Consider the following 21,460-nt stretch of genomic DNA (forward strand, 5'->3'; position numbering starts at 1 on the left):
AGGTTGCGTTCCTCGTTGAGATTGTACTTATTTTCGTCCATTATCGGTGATATTCTTCGTCCAAGATGGCTTCTCACTCTACGTCGCAAGCAGGTGGAGTCCCGCAACACCGCCAGGAAGGTGTATAAGAGGTGAATAACTGCCCAGTACTCGAGAGGAGCTGTGTTGTTACCCTTAAGGATCACAGAATCACACGGGAATCAAGTCATGATTGTCTGATCCGATTGCTGGAATGTGTTCATAATACCTTTACTCCTCTTTTCTTTCTCCCTTTCAGTAACCTTGATGTGGACTTTTATCCGTTACTGGAGCCTCCAACATTAACAAAGAAAAAAATATGTTCCTAGGCTTTACCTTGCTTCATCAAGAGGCATACCAGCTTACCTTGATTAAGACGTAATAGAACGTCTGAACACATCAACTGTAACGATTCCAACACTTGACACGAACTAGTTCTGAGGGTTTCACACCATCAGCTGTACCAAGATCACGTCTCTAACTCACTTACTGCCTGGTACCTTAACTCCCTCAGTATCTGGCAGGTGGGACTACACTGCTTTTCTCCATCATATCTTTCCCTACCTATTGTTTACTCGATCTCATCCGTACTTCCATCATTAATTTTTCATTTCGTTCTCCATTCTTCTTCTTCTCCATAATTCATTTTCCTTCTGTACACCAAATTTTGATATTCTTTCGCTCCGGTACACCGATACCTTTCTTTATGCTCTGTTTACCCTCTCTCTTCATTCTACTCACTAACCCATCATCTTTCCTGCCATCAGCCACTATTCTCTTTTTTCTTCGTCTTCCTCAACAACTTCTGCTTCGCTACTAGACAGTTGAACGATGTCGGAACCGTCATCTACATCTTCGCTAACGGAAACTTCAGCACACTTTCCTTCTACCACATCTTCAGCAACTTCCTCTTTTGACCCATCTTCTTTCTCAGGTTCAGCGTGTTCAGAATCCACCTCCTTCGTCCACATCTGCTACTTCCTCTTCTCTCGAGTCTTCTTCGATGTTTACCACTTCACTTGACAATGAGTCCTCGTCATTGTTTGTACTCTCGTCGCTAAGCTCTTTCTCAGAACTTTCCACATTTTCTTCGATATCACCATCTTCTTCACTCTCTCTGCTTCATCGTCATCATCTGTGTCTTCCATATGCCTCAGCTTCTTCCTCTTCTTTATCTTCGTCCTCCTCTTCCCAGGAACTGCCGTAAGACACGTCGGTTGCACTGCCAGGAACCGCATGAGCATCGCTGCCAGGACGACGAAGTAAACTTTTGCTGACTATAAAAGCTGTCAACCTTGTCACTGCCTTCCCAGATAACCCCTCTGCTGTGTTGACTCCCAGTGCTACCAGCTCGCCTTTGGCTTTTAGATGAGCCTGGTCGACTGTTTTCGTGGATGGAGCTCTGACGAGATGTTGCGCCTCCTAACTGACCTTCTAAGCTGCTGGAAACATTGAACGATCGTCTTCGGTTGCTTCGTGAGTCTTGCCGGCTGAGTCGACTATTCATAGCGTCAGACTTGCCCTCCGAACTGCTGAATGTAGTACTATGACGACTGCTTCGACTTCTGGAGGAGCTGTATCTCCCACGTCGCGTAATGGTGCCCTCCGTGTCTTTCTTGGTCGTGTGCGTTGGTGACGACCCACCAGTATTCAGTGGCGACGTGTCTGTAGGTGTAGACTTCTCGCGATGGTTTAGCTCTTCATCTGATTGCTCCAGAGGCCTCGTGACCACTCCAAGTGCTGCTGCCACCTCGAGGTCTGACGGTCCGTTGCACGACTCAGCAGACACAGGACGACGGCGCTCTTGGGAAACTTCCTCATCAGTGTCGCACATGAAGTTGGTCCTGAAGGACTACCTGACTCAATGTCGCTGGATGTACTGTTGCTGCTGGACGACCTTGTTGAGGCAACCTTGCTCCCTGCCTCGGACACCAGAGTCCCATGGCTTGTGTCGCTGGCAGGACGTTCTCGTCTGCTGCTGCTGCTGCTGCTGCTACTGCTGCCACTACTGGTGGTGGTGTGACTGGTCACGTCCTCGCTACCCTTACTATCAGTACTGGCCTCATCTGTGGTGCCCGTTTCACTCCCTGTAATCCAGATGTCAAAACGTTAATGATCTTGTGTCATTCCCGCTCAAAAAGAAAAGAATACGCTGACGTTATAAGACTGACATATGAAGAGCCATGTCAGAAAGTGCCAGACTTTACCTGTGTCTTCGGGTGGCGTATATGGTGGAGCGTCGTCTGGTGGCGGCGTAACATCTCTAGTCTTGGTGTGACGAACACGTCGACGAGACTGGTGCCGCTTCTCCACCACCCTCAGCTGACACCTTAGTAGAAAACGAGAAAGGTTGTCATACTCCAGCATCAGGCATGACGACCTGTTCAGAAACAATCTGTGGATTACACTCGAAGAAATTTTTTCATCTCTAATGTAAGCTCATTACCTGTGAGTGAAGTGAAAGCATGGGGAAAAAAGACGAAGAGAATCAGGTGGATGAATAGAATAGGGGATGAGGGTAGGGGGGCGTATGGATGAGGTGAATGTTGGTGTGGAGTGGACACAACTGCCGGAGACTAAGGGCGTCTAGAGCATATTTACCGTGGACAATATAGCGAGGTGGACGATCTACACTCTCTCTCTCTCTCTCTCTCTCTCTCTCTCTCTCTCTCTCTCTCTCTCTCTCTCTCTCTCTCTCTCTCTCTCTCCAGTAGTTTTAGTAGCTGTCACGGTCCCCTCCCCGAGCAGGTTACTGTCTTTTCTTTCTTCTTCACCCACACCTGGACTGCTGGCATCCAATCCACGTACACACAATCTCTCCATCTCCCACACGTAACGAATGATACCACGTAGCCCACACCACTCGTGAGTCTCAACTCTGATTTTTCTTGCGGTGAACACTACTTGGCAGCCGTGCCTTTTTCGCAATGTCTCGTCAAACGTATAGTGAACGACAAAAGTCTGTTCTTCGAATTAGGTGAAAACATCTCGTGCAAGGTGACACTTCTGGCGGGCGCTTCCTCGCGTAATACGAGCGGTTGGTATCTCTGAGCACTGATTCCACACACACACGTCAGCGAATTTCCTCAGATAAAGGTAAATTATTTCTGAGAGTTCGTACCTAATATTATTTTAAATTCATCTAAATCAACCGATTATTGTTCTTGTGTAACGCCACAAACGACATCCAGATACGTAACTGGCAAGACTAGATAATGATACGGGCCTTAAAATTCGCCTGGGGTTATTCGAACCTTCATCCGAACCAACCACACATATGAAGCTTCAGTATGGTCAGGCTTGCCAACTGCCTAGATGTAGTCGAGAAAATCCTCTTATTATGTTTCTCCAGATGTAAATAATCCTCGGACAAAACCGAGAACCGACTTGTTTTTCACTGTACATATTCTCTCTCTCTCTCTCTCTCTCTCTCTCTCTCTCTCTCTCTCTCTCTCTCTCTCTCTCTCTCTCTCTCTCTCTCTCTCATGATTGTATTATCCTCAATAGTATAAACGTAAAGTAAAATCACGGTAGAGATGTTGAGGATATAGGACGATGACGGAAGGTGTGTTGGGAGGGTAGAAGGCTGTATTATGGGGTCTTTTATCTCGTCCCAAACTTAAGTCGACCGAAATGGATAATCGAGAAGAGTTCTGTGATTTTCCTTCATCTAAAAACATGATTGAAGACTTGCAATTGATCTGGTTGACTTTAGGAGTATACCAGACGTAAGGTGAAGCTACTGTGAATTAGATGAGGGTAACTGCTTACTGTACCCTCACTGAATAAGAGCAAAGCTGGATGCATTGAAAATGTGTAGCTGGGATATCCCCCTCGCCCACCCTCCTCACCTGAGACAAGGTTCTCCCCCAACGATCTCGACGACCCTGAGATGGCCTGAGCGACCTCCCAGACGACTGCCAGGGGCGTAGCGGTGCTCGCAGCAAGCGCTGAGCCTCCCTGTGGCTACACCATTCTCGTATATTGTGAGCGAGAATGGGAAGTTAGGTTCTCCGCATAGAAGTTATCTCGATCTCATCTGAAACGAGAATCTGACATTGTAAGAAAAATCTGAATTCTGCAAGAAACGCCATGCGGGAAAAGCTAAGTTCGGAGCCCCTTCCCCCGCCACCGGTGTTGGGGTAGTACCTACCACTTGGCACCGACGACCTTACCACTCTATATGACACGTTGGCTTCCTTAAATCATGTTCCTGCTCTCGTGGCTGGTCTGGAACGAAGCTAGACTACCATTCCAGACTGACCTGTTCAAATGCTTTCCATATATCAAGAAAGTCGGGAATATCTGCCGTTCTTGTTGCTGTAGGCGGCAGCAACAGAACAATCCATTAGCGCACTGTTACTAGCAGTGAAGCTGTCGGTACTGGTACGTAAAGCAGCCAATGATGAAGTTGGACGCGACACAGGAAGTTCATTACCCTCATCTAGACGTGTGGCTGGTATAGAAGATGAGAAACTTTTGGATCCGAACAACAATAGTAGTTTTCCAGATATCATGAAGGGTTCCGATCTTATAACTGAAGTCAGAATGATTAAGAAAGGGATCACTAGGACATTTAGAGAGAGTATATGATACGCCTAGTCCTCCAGCCCAGGTGCGTTCTTCCAGATCTCAAACGACATCTGTTGGTACCTCTGCATTCCGTGCCTGAAGGACAACCCGTCGCTGGCCAGCCTGTTGGGGAGAGTATCAGAGTAAGCGCGGAAGCAGCTCTGGCCCAGTCATCTATGACGGAGGCAACATCCCGACCAGTGTACGGAAACGCCAGTATCCTAATACGTGACCTTCCTCCCAACCTTCCTGAGACAGAAGACAGAGGACGAAGAATTACCACATCGGAACCGGTTATCTTGTCTCATCTTGTATTTTCATTTTGTCCCAAAAATACACCAGGTTTTACCAGATTTTGATATCAGTCCAGTTCCTAGGATCCATACCTCCTTTCACGGCCCTCTTAAGGTCTCACGGTAAAAAGGGATGAAGAGGCAATGTGAGAGGTTGACTGAAGAACTGCAGGTCTGCTACAGAAGCCTCGCTACAAAAGTTAAGGGAGGCCTCCTCCCTATAAGTTTTACTCCTGTCAGATATGTACTGTAAGAGTGACTTCAAGGTCCCTGGCATGATGGTATCAATGAGGCCGGGAAGCAACGGAGACCGAATGTAGTAAGAGACAATCATTAGATAATCCACTTTCGATCAGAGAGGTGACCACGGAGAGATCCATTAACATTAGGCAAGAGACCAGCATCAAGCGGATGACGACCATCAGAATCTTGAGAGATAAGCGTGACATAACGATGATGCTCATCCTGTATAGCTTGAGAACCAAGGACTCCTGTGAAGAGCACCTTGACCACCTGGACTAAGGCCTGGGAAGGTAATAATAATGAACAGAATTTCAGAAGATGAAGCATTTGCGTGGGGGACGTGTGGCTGAGGGAGAGGGAGTAGAATTACGTGCAGTAAACCTTGCTAAGACCACGGGCTCTAAGAGTGGAGTTGAGGCCAGACTAGCCTGATAGACAAGATGGGACATAGTCATAAGCACTTGTCTCCTGGAGGACGACTACATCTATTTTCTTGAAGAAGACAAACAGTTGGACGGGTCTCATGTCCAGCGATGTTCTATCTGAGGAAGATGTGAGAAAGGTCAAGGTGATAGAAGTGTCTCCTGTTTCCTGGAAGAGGAGGAGGCGGTGCCTCCATTTTACACTAAAGTCTTAGTCTTTTCTTACATAGAATGATATCATTTTCTTTGCCTGGTTTTGGAGGCCCAATATACTATTCTAAAAGTCAATCTTGTCATTTATTTCATCATGATTTAGAATCGCATGCATTAGCATCAGTTTATAATCTGGGTACATTAGAATGTTATTGACTTGAATCATAGGTCCACCACCTCCCTTATGGATGAGTGAGGAGGTGCACAGTGAGGAGGGTAGGTGAGACGATGGGGTATATGATGGGAAGACTCGGAAGGAGTGCTTGGAAATGACAGATAACAAGAGATCCAATAGTCCATTATCAGGTCATAATCTTATTTGTGGTAAGGACGGAATGATAAAGCATAAGGCAGCTCCCCATCTAACACCCCCTCCGGCACAAAAGCCGGCAGGACAGAAAGCTGAGAAGGCACACCATGCAGTATGGAGAGGTATACTGCCATGGATATTCATTAGGAAAATGAGAGTATGAGAAGTTCCCCACCCTGGCTGTGGATGGGGTTTCCGTCGATGGAGGCTCAAATCTGACACAGGAAAAAAAAAGTTTGATTTTGTTTATTAAGAGAATAGGTTGAAGTGGCTGTCAGTGTCCACTCCATCGCTTTGTCAAAATCATTTTGATTCTTTAGGCACCTAACTTTTTTTTTAAGGCTCCAGTCACGGACAAAAGTCCACATCAAGGTAGGGTCTTAAACTATAGAGGTTAATGAAAGGGAAAAATGGAGAGACAAGGATAAGCTTTACGAATTTTGGTGGACGCGAAAGACCGGTCTTTTGAAATGTGTCAGGTCACAGTTACTGGGAAAGACATAAGAAGATAGAGAGTTCCAGAGCTTCGAGGTGTAGGGAAGGAAACAGTTATCAAAACGGCCCACCCTTGAGTTGCCAACGGCCACATGGTAATGATGCGACGCAGCAGCTTGTCAATTATTGCGTGGTCTAGCTAGTGGTGGGGCACACAAGCAACCAACTCTCGGGAGCAAAAACCAAAGTAATATTTATAGAAGATTGAAAGTGAACCAACATAGCGGCGTAGGGCAAATTGGTCAGGTTTTTGAATAAGCCTGAGGGAGTTTATACGGCGGACCACTAGAACAACTCCAAATGTGAGAGCAGTACCCCATACAAGGACAAATCCTTTGTATAAACGGTGCAACTGTTCGGAAGAAAAGAAATTTCGACGTCTAAACAGAACTCCCAGTTTCTTAGAGGCAGACTTGGCTGTTCCCCCAATGTGGGATTGCCAAGCTAGTGTGCATATTACAATAATACTAAGGATGTTCATTAAGTCGAGCCTAATTTTGTTTCGCTTAATGAAGTTATTACTTTCTTTAGTCATCCAACTTGATAGAGAATTATGAGTATATACAGTAATCTAGGTATGTAGAATGATTTTGGTACATACAGTAATCTACATACAGTGATCTACATATATGATATAACTGAAGTACATGCAGTAATCTAGGTATATAACATATGTGGTACATACAGTGATCTAGCTATGTAACATAACTTGGGTACAGTAATCATGGGAAGTATTGTGGCTTGGGTGCATACAGTAATCTATGTATAGTATCATATAAGCGGTATATACATTGATCTAGGTACCTTGTATGATTTAGGATCCAGTACGCTATATAACTTAGGTACATCCAGTAATTTAAGTATGTAATGTAGTTTAGGTTCATACAGTAATGTAAGTATGGGGAGCAACGTTGTGTGTGGAGGTGGTGTTGATCGACTGACCTCCAATACAGACGACGCCATGGAAGACGGTAACGTTGTGAGCTCCTGCTGGCTGCTGCATGAGGAGCAGGGTCGTGGGCGTGGGGCAAGGCGCGCCGCCCCCCGCGTACACCAGCCGAAGCTGCGGAGGCGGTTTGGGCGTGGGTCGGGGTGGCCGGGAGGACGCAGGCTGCGGCGGACACAACCGCATCCACACCTGCGGCAGGAATGTCCAGGGAGGAAAGCCATAGTAAATCATCATCAGAATCATAATTAAAGAGGAGAAAGGTTTTGCTAATGCTGAACTACTGACCAGCCATATTCTTACGGTAGTGGATGAGAGCTGCCTCTCTCCCTGCCTGCGTCAGGCATCACTGTGTTCTACTGGCGTTTGGTCGTGTTCTTATGTCTCAGTGTTTGGTCGTGCTTCATTGTACGTGTTCCCACGTGCTTTATTGTTCGTGTTCCCACGTGCTTCATTGTACGTGTTCCCACGTGCTTCATTGTACGTGTTCCCACGTGCTTTATTGTTCGTGTTCCCACGTGCTTCATTGTTCGTGTTCCCACGTGCTTCATTATTCATATTCCCAGTTGCTTGATTGTACGTGCTCCCACGTGCTTTACTGTACGTGTTCCCACGTGCTTCATTGTTCGTGTTCCCACGTGCTTCATTGTTCGTGTTCCCACGTGCTTCATTGTTCGTGTTCCCACGTGCTTCATTGTTCGTGTTCCCACGTGCTTCATTGTTCGTGTTCCCACGTGCTTCATTGTTCGTGTTCCCACGTGCTTCATTGTTCGTGTTCCCACGTGCTTTATTGTTCGTGTTCCCACGTGCTTCATTGTTCGTGTTCCCACGTGCTTCATTGTTCGTGTTCCCACGTGCTTCATTGTTCGTGTTCCCACGTGCTTCATTGTTCGTGTTCCCACGTGCTTCATTGTTCGTGTTCCCACGTGCTTCATTGTTCGTGTTCCCATGAGCTTCATTGTTCGTGTTCCCATGAGCTTCATTGTTCGTGTTCCCACGTGCTTCATTGTTCGTGTTCCCACGTGCTTCATTGTTCGTGCTCCCACGTGCTTCATTGTTCGTGTTCCCACGTGCTTCATTGTTCGTGTTCCCATGTGCTTCATTGTTCGTGTTCCCATGTGCTTCATTGTACGTGTTCCCACGTGCTTCATTGTTCGTGTTCCCACGTTGCTTCATTGTTCGTGTTCCCACGTGCTTCATTGTTCGTGTTCCCACGTTGCTTCATTGTTCGTGTTCCCACGTGCTTCATTGTTCGTGTTCCCACGTGCTTCATTGTTCGTGTTCCCATGTGCTTCAATGATCGATCGTATCTTTATATGTTTCATCTTTCGTTTTCTCATGTTTTTCTGTTTGATCTCATGTTCTCATAAGAATTTAGTGTTCGCTTGTGTTCGCATGTGTTTCAGTGTTCATTCAACTCTTAGCTGTGCGAATCAAAGATTAAATTGCCTTACGGCTGCAGAGGAAATTCTTTTTTTAAGACTTGGCTGAGGTCGGTGAGTCGACCACATCAAATGGGCGGTTGAGGTCGGGTCGGGTTATATTACATGTCACACAAGGGAGGTCAGATTGAATCCCCTCCCCAACCCACCAGGACAGTGACGTCAGGGATGCCGATCATGGGAGCTTGTCACACCTCGGTCTTAAAATAGCCGGTCACCAAATGACGCCCCCAAGTCTCCTACAGAAATCATTCCAAGAAATTAGATGGACTTCACATGAATATGTGATCCATGCGAAACATAACAGCTCAATTACATTGTCTGGTAGACAGTGAACACGTTCATATCATTGGTTTAACAGAAACATTTCTGAACACGAAAAACAGCGATGTGATTAGTGAGTACAATCTACCACATTACAAATCATCTGTAAGGGACAGAGACGGTCAAGGAGATGGAACTTTACTGTGTGTAAAATCTTACCTAAACCCCACTGAAATTCAGACTACATCTGCTGCTGCTGAACACGTGTGTGTTCAGATTAACGCTGAATCTTCCAAACTTTACATAAACGTCGTATATAGACGCTCTAGTCAGCCAGCAGATATTGAAACTGTCATGTACGGGAGTTTACAACGAGCAATATAGGATACTGACTTGATCATTCTTGGTTTAATCTTCCTGAAGGCAACTGGTGAACTTTCTCGAGTGTAGGAAGTGAATCTGTTAAACTTATTAGTTTGTCGAAGACAATTTTCTCCACCAAACTGCCAACGAGTCGACGAGGAGATATACTACATTTAGTTCTTGCATCCCAAGAGTTTTTAGTAAGCAATACCCATTTTGGCGAATATCTAGGCACTTGTGACCGCAACATGATTAGGTTCGACGTAGATATCAAAGCCGAGTCCCCCTAAAACCAGTACTGTTACCTCTAACTTTAAAAGGGCGGATTTTGATGGGCTGCGCGAGACTTTAAAGAGTCTCAACCTTGTTGGTTCATGCCCAGAGGAATCAAGGGCCAGTTTTAAGTGTCAGTTCATACACCATCAAGTTACGCTCATTCCCATGCATGACAAAAAAATCAGACCTGAAACAAGCCTAAATGGTACCCCCATGATGTTGCAAGAGCTAAACGACGCAGATATAATCTCTAAAAGCTTAAGAAATCAGACAATGACATGTTTGGATGTGTTGTCTGTAAGCTATTTCTACTAGTGTTCTTCCTGGGGCTCCTTGTGGTGGCATACTTATTAAAAAATGTATGAAACATTCTATGTTTATTCTTCCTCTGAATTTCATGTATTGGCAGTCAGAAGACACATGAAAAGTCTTATCAAACAAGCCAAAAGAGAATATTATATTGAGTATTGCAAGAGATAGTAATAAAGATCATAAAAGATTTTAGAGATATATCAATAATAAGAGATATATAAGAAGTGGAATAAGATCCCTAGGAAACGAGAATGAGGAACCCATCGTGGACGATAAAAGCACAGCAACAACCCTGAACAAGTTTTTAAGTTCTGTTTTTACGCTAGAAAACAATGACACAAATTTTGAGACTGATGAATAGCAGACGCGATATAAGAATTTACCACCATAGTTAGAGAAGTAATAACACAGATAGTAAGCTGAAGACATAAAGGCCCGGGTCCTGATCGTTCTAAAAACGTCAAACACGACATTGTCGGACCGTTAACCTATAATGTCAATAAATCTCTCCAGGATGGAATAGTCCTACGGGACTGGAGAAGACTGACAGACGTCACTCCTATATACATAAAGAGAAGCCGCGAATTTGCCTGGCAATTATTTTCCCATCATCCTCACATCAATTATCTGTAAACTTTCGGAATTGATTATTAAGATCGTAGTCAACATGGAACAAAACAGCCCGACCAATAATACTCAGCATAGTTTTAGAAGGCGCAAATGATGCCTTAAAAACCTTCTTGAATTCTATAATGAATAATTATTCAGTACCCACGACAAGACAAATTTCTGAACTTCTAGATAGCATTCTACAAAATCCTCACGTTAAGTTAATGCATAAAAACTGGGCTTTGGAATTATTGGTTGCATATGAAACTGGACAGAAGCCTGGTTACGTCACAGGAAGCAGAGAATCGTAATGAATAGTGAATCATCACCGTGGTCACCCATTTCTAGTGGGGTTCCCCAGAGATCCGTACTTGGTTGGGCCTACACTTTTCATCATCGATATTAACGATACTGACGTAAGGCTAAATAACCTAGTATCCAAATTTGCAAATGACACAAAGATCGGCAATGCCATATTCCCTGAAGAGGATAGGATAAGATAACAAGAGGATCTAGATAAAATCGCTGGATAATCTATCAAATGGCAAAAGCCATTTAACGTCAATAAATGCCAGTTGTTACATCACTAGTTTGAGGAATTAGGGGTCACTGTCTCTAGTGACTTCAAATTCTCCTAGCATTGCAATGAAGCTGCCAAGAAAGCAAATAAGATGTTATGATTTATTGACAGAAACTTTATATACAAAAACAAGGATGTGATATTGTCACTATACCCAAGTCTAGTTAGACCCCCACCTCGAATATGCAGTATACTTTCGCGCCCCCCTCCCCCCCCACACACACACACCTTAAGCAAGGATATCCTTAAATTGGGAACAGTGCAGCGAAGAGCAACTAAATTACCTCCCCTCGTAACAAATCATATGAGGAGAGACTGCGAGAATTGAACTTGTTCTCCTAGAGCATAACGAAGAAAGATTACTGGGTGGGGTTGGTTGGGATCACCAAGGGGTACGTAAAGGATTTAGGAAATGTTAAGTCATCCAAGGTGAAGTTCATGGAAAAAGAAAGCAAAAGACAGATGCTTTATCATTGGGAGTAGCAGTTACAGTATCTTTGAAACGATAGGGCAAAGAAATGCGGTACAACAAAAGTTGTTACAAATCATTTTGCTTCAAAACTATCCATATTGTTTGTTGCCGTAATTGTTCTAATTGTGAGCAGTTATTTCATATCTACAGGGGTTATATTCACCCTAATTTGGTGTACTGCTCAGATGTCACTGGTGATTCTTCTTCCACCTCTCTATATGCGAAAGTAAGAGCGAAAGCCAACTGTTTCCTTTTCCTGGGCAGCTCCTTTGTCCAGTCTGAATCCCTTTCTGTACGCCACGATGTTGATGCCATTGCCATGTTCTACAGGTTTTATCTACGCCACTGCTCTTGTGAGATGTCTGTGTGTCCCTTATTTCACGGAACAGCTTAATTGTGGAGTCATCTTCCCCTTTCGACTTTCCTTCTTCCTAGAACCTTACTACTAATGATAGCCAAGTCTTCAATCACCTGAGGAGCCATAATCAATTTATAAATTGTTTTCTCTGTAACATTTTCTTCTTTCAACCGAGGTTGGCCTTGACTGTGTCTTGTTTTGCTCGTGCCATATCAAACAAAACTAATCGGGATTGGAATTATGTAACTATACCTTAAAGACGTAGAGGAAGTAAATAAATCTAGACCGTTGGAGAAGCGATCTTGACCCTGTTGAGCATGGATAGAGCGACTGATGCTTTGCTTTACTTCGCTAAGAATGGAAAACGTGAGGGTTTTTATTGCTCCACAATCTGCTTGGGAGGATTTCAGCCATTGCCTGTGTTGTACATTAAAATTTTTCAAGCAGAGGCCCTCAACTTGAGGATTAGTAGATGTCACTACCTCGTAGCAAGAATTAAGATAGTCAAAGAAAGTTATAAAGTTTGTAGAGCCAGGAGAGCAGTAGGCAGAACAGAGAAAAAGGTGGCAGTTGGAAGGCAAATCATAAGCCAAATAAAGTCAAAGTTTAGAGAGTCATGGTCCATGAGCGGTGCAAGGGGCAGGAGGTACTAGTGCCGGAGTACAGACTGTCTGACTCCTCCTTTAAAGCGAAACTGTAAGTGAAAATCATGGCTGGAGATGTGACAAGGACGACTGAAGACAGTATTAGATGACTGAGTCTATGCGAGAAGTAAGATGGTATTCAGCAAGATAAAGATTAGTAGAAAAACCACGAATAATGGTTAATGAAGAAAGGATCAGATCTACTAAAGGCCAAGAGTCGTGGGAGGGGCCGGTACTGTAACTGCATAACCTCCTCCCTCTTGTTGGCAGCAGCGACAGGCGAGAATTTGGATGCTCTTCGCACCAAAAGACAGAAACTATCGCTAGAAGCCTGATAGACTCTGAAACTTTTGTCTTATAAAGATTTGTATCAAAGAAGGGAAGAATGTGAAGATAGAAGGTAAGGAGACGGTATCATCATTACCCTAAGCCACTGATGTCTGTAACCTGGTCATCGTCTCTTTGCCCTACACGGTGTATGGGGAAAAAAAAATCGGCATCTGTGCCTGCTTGTAAACGTCGCGCGTGTCGTCGCAGAACAATTAGTTGGTGTTCGCGATAGAAACGGACAATATATCACCAGAGATAGGTAATTTCCTGATTACAAACAAAAAATAAAAGTGAATATAACCAAATTTAGTCAAAGATTAAGGCTAGAATTGACAGCAAATTTATGGATAAAAATCAGTATTGTCTTAGTCCCTGTCTGAATTAATCTTATTGTAAGTTTATTGAAAGGTACTGAAAAAGATTGACATAGAATTACATAAGAATGAAGACAATGTACATGTTATCACAGATCTATCATAAGGCAGGTGCTTACCTCTCTACAGCTGTTGGTGGGTTTGAGGATGTGGATGTAGCGAGGGGACGGGTTGGGCCCGAGCGACGCCACGTACGGCTCCCCGACCATCCCTCGACGTCCTGCGAACTTTGGCTTCTGCAGGAATTCTGAGCGAAGAGGAGCAACAAGGAGAGAGAAAGAGAGTGTGAATCAATCAACAAATGTGGGGAGAAGGGAGGGAGAACTGGGGTCAAAATTCACTTCATGAACTGTTACTACAGTTGTACAGAGCGGAATAAGACGAGTGATGAAGCATTGTAATCCATAGCGTAGCCACAACACTTACTTTGAGGCCTCGCCCAGTCTGGCGTCGAATCGGACGGCCCCGAGCTACTGTTCACGTGACCTGAGGTGCCATTTGAAGGGCCAGCCGTACCGTTTGAGACCCCACCAGTACCGTTCGACTGTCCAGGTGTACCGCTGGATGATCTGGCTTCCTCTGTAGTGACGCTGACTGGTCGAAAGTTCCATTCTATGTCGAAGTGAACGAGATCGGGTTCAGATGTGGAGGACGGGCGAGCCAGGTAGGCCTGTCAGTGACCAGAGATAAGCCATGATCGCTGTGTCAGGCAACAGTAGTTCTTTAACGGAACCTTGATGAAGAGCCTATGTTCCATGACAGACTATATTTACCAAAAGCTACAGTATGAGAAAGAGATTTCTTACTTTAGTCTTGAGTATCGAACCTATAATTCCATGGGTTTAAAGGTATATCTAAAGTTCATCTTGTTTAAGGGATACTAGTTTGAGTTAAGAAATTAACTTTAGATGAATCAGATATTGGTGATAGCCAAGTGAGGTTTTACTTTATTTCTTGGTTCATTTACTGAACAAGATGACTGGGACAGCAACATTCTGTCTACATTCATCTCTCTATCTTTCTACCTAACCTTTTACCTACCTATCAACATTAACTCCATTCCTCCACCCAGGGGTTGGGTCAGGTGCACACAGCCTATCATCCACACTCGTCCTCAACCCACACCCCGTGTGTCAAAGTGACACACTGCCATCCATACTCATATAAATGATTATTCTTTCATTTGGAACGCTATTTCTGTTTATCTAGTGAGAACATCGCTTCCATTCACATAAGTCTGTAGACAAAATCCTTCCATTTAGTTTTTCTCGGTGCACCTTCCCACTTCTGAGGTTGTATCTGTGCTCCTTGTACCTTTGATTGTCCTATCATATACCTTCTTAACCAACTTCTTATTTTCCATAGGATAACTGTAACACCAAATTACTTTCATCCACGCGCCTTTCTAATGCATTCCATATCACACACGTCTTCCTCACATCTTCGTTCGTCATTCTGTCTCTCCTACTGCCAATTATACTTAGTAAGTTAACTATCTCTACCCCGTCCTGATCTTTATGATCCATGCTTTCTCAGCTGTACATCGCAGCTTGGAACAATAGTCCTTTATGAAAGCTTCATGCGCACTCTACGCTTTTAGTTGTCTTTTTTTACAGCTTTTGGTAAACATTTGAATTTTTCATCTTTGCTTAATGCTGCTTTCAGCTTCAGCATTTCCATTACAATTCTTAATGAATTTGACTTTCAGAAATCTAAACTCAGCCTTCACTTGGTGTTCCAACTTGACTTTGTTTTTTACGTTGGAAGCGCCAGTCACGTACCTTAATTGAAATATAGAGAGGATTACGAAATGAAAAAAGAAGAGACAAGGGAAAGTATTTATGAAATTTTAAGGAAGTGATAACCTGCCTTTTAGAATGTGCCAGGTCATACTTCTTGGAAAAGAAATGAGAGGGTAGAGAGTTGCAAAGCTTCAAAGTGTAGGGAAAGAAGCAGGTATCAAAACGGCCCAACACCCTTGACTTGCCAGCGGTCACACAGTAATCATGCGGCGCAGCAGCTTGCCCAGTATTAGGTGGTCTACCTAGTGGTGTGGGCACACAAACAGCCGGCTCTCGGAAGCAGAAGCAAAGTAATACATACAGAAGAAGGAAAGAGAACCAGCATTGCGGCGTAGGGCAAAGAGTTTAGTTTGCAAGTTAGCCTGGGGAAGCTTACAAGTAGGTCCGCTTTCGAGCCAACTTTGTCAAGTAAATATGTAGAGCTAAAACCACCCCAAATGTGAAAGCAGTATTCTATACAAGAACGAATCAATCCTTTGTATGAATGGAGCAACTATTCAGAGAAAATGAAATTGGTCATCTAAACAGGACTCCCAATTTCTTAGAGGCAGTCTAAGCTATTTCCGTAATGTTGGGTTTCCAAGATAGGGTGTATGTTACAGCAATACCAGATATGTTCATTGAGTCAAGAGGTGAAATTACAGAACTGTCAAAGGAAAGACGAAAGTTGTGAAGAGTTTTCGATAGAGAAATGTGTAGAAATTGGATCTTGGAGGCATTGAAATTATCTAGATTTCGCCTACCCCGCTGAGATATCCTGTCCAAGTCTGAGTTTACTGAGGAAGCTGTGTAAAGACGAGATACAGATCTAGTGAAAGAAGATGAAGTAAATTTGAAGGATGTTGATGAATGCAGTGTTCAGTCGTCAGTGTATGAGTGCATTTGGTTATTTGTGAAAGAAAGGATATTGTTGATAAAAAGAAAAAGAGAAAACGAGTAGATGACAGGACAGAGCCTTGAGGTACACCACTGTCGAGGGAGAAAGGAGGAGAGTTTGATCCGTCAATAACCACAGAGGTAGATCAGCCGGAGATTAGATATGGAGCAAAGAGAGGGAGGAAAGGCAAAAGACAGGAGCTTAGAGGTGAGACCCGATGTCACACCCTTCAAAAGCTTTGAATATGTCAAGGGCAGCTACACAAGACTCCCAAAAAATCTTTCAGGGATGATAACCAGACATTGGTAAGATAGGAAAGAATATCACCGATGGATATCGCCACGTGGAAGCCATAATGGTGATCAGCTATGAGATTTAAGGTGTCTAAGGACATGAGAGTTGAGGGATTCAAAGATTTTGAAAACAGTGAATGTCAAAGCAATAGGACGGTAGTTGGACAGGTCAGAACGGTCACCCTTCTCTGCCAGGGATGGGATGTATCAATGCATGCTTCCAAGAAGAGAGAAAAGTTGTGGTTTTTAACCAGAAACGGAACAAACGAGCAAGCACTGGTTCAAGTTCAGAGGCACACTCTTGCTTGTGTCCAAAGAGAGAGAAGCGCTTTTCGGACAGTCCGAAAAGAGATTACGGGGAGAGGCATAGGATAAGTAAGAGGAGCATCAGGCGGTGACGGAATGTTAGAGTCATCTAAGGTGGAGTTAGAGGAGAAACGGGAACCAGAGAGAGCGGCTTTGTCTACGGGTGAGACAGCTATAGTGCCGTCAGAACGGAAAAGTGAAGGAAAAGTAGAGCAACAGTTGTTAGAGCTGCCAATAGCTAAAGACCAGAAAGACCTACGAGTGGATGACGAGGAGAGGTTATCGCACTTCATTTAGATAAGGGAAAGCTTTCTCCTCACGGATATCGCCTTTGCAGTGATTACGAGCAGTGATAAAATATGAATGGCAGTCAGGGGAAGGAGAGTTTTTCTAAGCCCGATAGGCCTGATTCCTTGCCTGAATGGCTTCAGAACAGGAACGGTTGAAACATGGATTGGATGAAGAGGTCGTTTTGGAAGAGTAGGGAATAAATGTTTCCGTTCCTTCAAGGATAAACTCTGCTATGTGTCTGGCGGAGGCAGAAGCATCACCACATAAGAGACGGTGGATTGCCCAAGGAAAGTCAGAGAAGAAGATACGTGCTCTAAGCTATTTCTGTCAGCTTTGTTCAGGTGCCAGTATTTACCCCCAGAAGGGGCCACTGGAGGGGAAGATGCCGTTGAAATAGACATTTATGAGAGTGGAATCAGATGAACCATTGAGGGCGAGGCGTTATAGTTACAGTGAGGCGGACTAGAGGTGTAAAACAGATTCAGAACATCAGGGTAGTGGCCACAGCGGTCAAGAATGTGGGTAGAGTGGGATATGATTTGCTTAAATCACTGAAAGTGGAAAACGTAAGGGCTTCACTCCCTCCGCCATCTGTATGGGAAGAAAGATATATAATTCGTAGAGTTAGGAGAGCAATGGGCGAAACAGGAAAAGTGCGGTAGTTGAGAGACAGACCTTGAGCCACATAACCTGTCCGTTTCATCTCCACCTACTGTCACCTCCCTGTACCACCTCCACCTACTGTCACCTCCCCGTCCTACCTCCACCCACCGTCACCTGCCTGTCGCACCTCAACCAACCGTCATTTGCCTGTTCCACCTCCACCTACCGTCATATGCCAGTCCCAGCTCAACCTACCGTCACCTGCCTGTCTCACCTCCACCTACCGTCATATTCACCAGTAGTAAACACTCCTCACCGCCTCACCTCCCTCCTCCTCCTCCTAGACTTGTCCCGAGCCTCTCTGACTGACGGGTCCTCTGCGTCAGGTTGTGTCCCGTCGTGGGCTCCCTGCTCCTGCTGCTGGGTCAGGACGTACAGCCTCCTCCACTCATTCTCCAGGAATGCCCTCAGCGACCGCCTCACCTGAGGACGGAATGTCTCACCTTCTAACTCTCTCTTCTCGCCTCATTTCCGTAACCAAAAATCAAATAAATTAGGTGTTACAATTAGCACAAGCTTTTCATCGAATCTGTTCTGATGCTTCAGGGTATTAGAATGATAAAGAAATGTTTAAAATCTAGGTGATATCCTGATTACAAAATAACACACACACACACACACACACACACACACTGCCGTGTCATCACCAAATAGAATAAGCCTCCAGGCTCTGTCTTTCAAGATTTTGGAAGGCCTGAAGCTCATGGAGCCTATCATCTACAAGTAAGGTTGGGTGGGGAGTAGAATGTGGAGGGGCACCTGCGTGATGTTTGCATTACATATTCATTTTGAGTGGCGTCGGTATTTTGGAGTTTTATAAGGCTTGGGAGTGGAAGCTTCCAGGGTTCAAAGCGTTGCCAACTTTAGTGAATCATTTTTCTTTAAGACAACTAATTTTCAAGAAATGGTCAACACTGGGAAGTGAATAAGGGCAACTAAGTTACGATATAGAAGTGCAGTTCTGACTTCAAGTGGTTAGTGTTTTAGTGTAAATTTCCCTCACGATTAAGACTATTTTGTTCTGGTAAGCTTCCACATTATTGATATCATGACTTTGGGGGGATCATTTTGAGACCTGTGTCACTGCTAAAGCCAGGAAAGTCTGGCATGGAACCAAATACAAGAATGTAACAAGACCAGTCAGTCATTACTAGATCTGCAAAGAATATACGAGAGAGATGAAAGATCAACCACCAGAGAAGATGTTATGGCATTTGTCAAGGAACAAAACCGGAAAGTAACATATCTAGAGCAGGAGTTCAAGGAACCGAGGAATCATTTCAAGGATCATGAAGAGAATCATAATATGAGAGAGCAAATTAGGAATCTGAGGAATATAGTCTCTGGGTAAGATTAAAATTTCAGTTTAGTGCAAGGGATTCAGGAGATACAAAATCAGAGAAAAGAAGATAAAGTAATTAAAGAGCAAATGATGTTTGATGAATCTTTTTTAGATGTACTGGAGGTTGTTCAGTTAGAGGAAAGGACTAAAACGTGTCCAGAATTTTCGTGCAGTAGTGGGCAGGGAGGTGCATTCGGAGCAATATTGGCAGCTGTTCATGTAGCCGAGAGGTGCATTTGGAGCAATATCGGCAGCTGTTGAGTTAAAGGAAATGACAAGAACCCAGAGAATCTACCGACGGTAAAGGGCAGGGAAGCTTACATCAAATTTCGGCAGCTGATTAACAGACGCAGAGAATGAAGACTGAAGAGGAACATAAAACCTGAGTCATACAGAGGAACATATGAAACTAAGTGAAGCTTTTGAAAGAATAATATACGCTGTTAGTGATGGAGCAATCATGAAAGTCTTCGGGCTAGTTAATGAAAGTATGTAATATGTCAGACCAGAGCCTGTTTGCTAGAAGAGAGATAAGAGAAAGTTAGAGACACTGAAGCCGACAGCTTAGCTCTAAAGGTTCAAGCTGAAATGTGAATGATTGTATTTGAATCTCTAAGGTGAAGAAATTTTCGTATATGTTATCGAACTTATTCAATATTTTGAACACTTCTATCAGGTCTCCTCGGAGTCTATGCTTTTCTAAGAAAGAATAATTTTACGTCTTTGAGTCTATCATTTCATAAAAACATTTCTGAGTGAAGGGATGAGTTTGTTCTTCTTTTTTTGTTCAGACGTCTCTTTACCTTTGATCAGGTTTGGTGACCAGAAGTGAACGGTGTACTCTAAATGAGGTCTAACCAGGGAAATATAAAGATTTAATAACGTATCTTTTATTCTGAAGTGTACAATGCTAGCTATGAAACCTAACATCCTACTAGATATATTGTATGCATCTTGGCATTGTTTACCTTACTTAAGATTAATATTGATTATTACTCCAAGGTACATCATATCTAACTATTTTAAAGATTAACCAAACATTTGTACTCATGATTCATACTGACAAATTGCACATTCTTCCGACTGACTCCTCTTCAGTAATTGTACTTCACTGACGTGACTAGACTCACTTATGACAAGAGAATAGTTTTGAAATGTCTTTGAAAGCATTACTACCCCTCCCCAGGTGATGCTTCTACCTCCGCTGGGCGTATAGTAAAGGTTATTGTTGTGGGGATGGTAGTATATACATCGTCCTCTCAAACAATCTCTTCCGCGAGTATCTGGTTAAGTTATTCCTGATCTGAGGTCTTTAGGGCAAGATAAATAAAATCTGATTCGCATTTAGTTTTCAGCAACCGAAAGCGTTTCTTTATCCGGTAAAGAGTGACTGATCATTCTGGTCTCTAACCAAATACATCTGTGACAACGTCTGCCATACCACCTGTCGACCTCTCCGTTACGACGACACTATGGTTGTCTTTGCTAAAGACAAAATAACATCTAAACACCCTTTCCTCCTATGACTCAGCCTTGGATGACCCTGACTCTTCCACATCCCCTGTCGCACTTCTGAGTAGTTCTGTGCCGTTCCCTATGATCTCTTTCCTTAGAGGCCAGATGCTCGACGTATTGACCAGATGACACCACTGTTCGTAGTCCCAAGAAATATGCTTCCAAAACTGTGGCTTCAAATTGGTAACTGTAGCGTCGGGATATAAGCCTGTCCGTTCGTCCAGCGAATCATTTTATCTTCCATTACTTGTGTCCATTTCATTTAGAGGAAGCTTTATGTTTTGTAATAACGTTTGCATGGATTATCTTATCTTCTTCAGACAAACGATGGTTATTCGTCCTACGGTCATTCAATCACCAGTTTTCTCATTTAGAGCATTCTTCCCACAACCTTACTCGGACACATGAAACCACAATGATGAATTCGCCTTCTATGTCTCTCCTTCCTCTCCAGCAGTCACTCATCACCCTCCCTGTGGTATACCACTCTGTGAACCACCACACCTCCTACTACGATGCTTCTTGACCCCAGCCATGCATAATATCTTAATATCCAATCTCCCTCGGCAATCCTATCAACTACGATCTCTCATTATGTACTCGAGGAAATTCTCTCTCGCATTACTCCACTTCCATTCTCGTTTTCCTTTCTTGTCCATCCTTATTTCATGTTGAATTTGTTTTCTACGCAACTTTCTATCCATTATCTTTTTCGTTATCTGAGGTACATTTTCCATCCGCTCCACAAAGCACCATCATAATCTCATTCACTGTTCACTTCCTCACACCTGAACCCCTCCTACCTCTCTCCTCCTGATCTTGGCCTTGATCCTCC

At 43.8% G+C, this 21,460-nt stretch overlaps 1 protein-coding gene across 1 annotated transcript in view; it reads right to left on the bottom strand.

Annotated features, from left to right (window-relative positions):
- Positions 1–3,955: 3,955 nt before the first annotated feature.
- The window catches only part of LOC139755703 (uncharacterized), a 29,711-nt gene continuing 12,206 nt past the window's right edge, over positions 3,956–21,460 (bottom strand). Inside the window, exons 2-6 of the mRNA XM_071674348.1 lie at positions 18,033–18,191; positions 13,963–14,206; positions 13,656–13,783; positions 7,509–7,704; positions 3,956–4,057 (exon numbers count right to left, since the gene is read on the bottom strand). Coding sequence (XP_071530449.1) covers positions 4,023–4,057; positions 7,509–7,704; positions 13,656–13,783; positions 13,963–14,206; positions 18,033–18,191 — 762 coding nt within the window. The 3' untranslated portion in view covers positions 3,956–4,022. The remainder of the gene's footprint in view (positions 4,058–7,508; positions 7,705–13,655; positions 13,784–13,962; positions 14,207–18,032; positions 18,192–21,460) is intronic.

This window comes from Panulirus ornatus, chromosome 19 (assembly GCF_036320965.1).
Source record: "Panulirus ornatus isolate Po-2019 chromosome 19, ASM3632096v1, whole genome shotgun sequence".
NCBI classification, from domain to species: domain Eukaryota; kingdom Metazoa; phylum Arthropoda; class Malacostraca; order Decapoda; family Palinuridae; genus Panulirus; species Panulirus ornatus.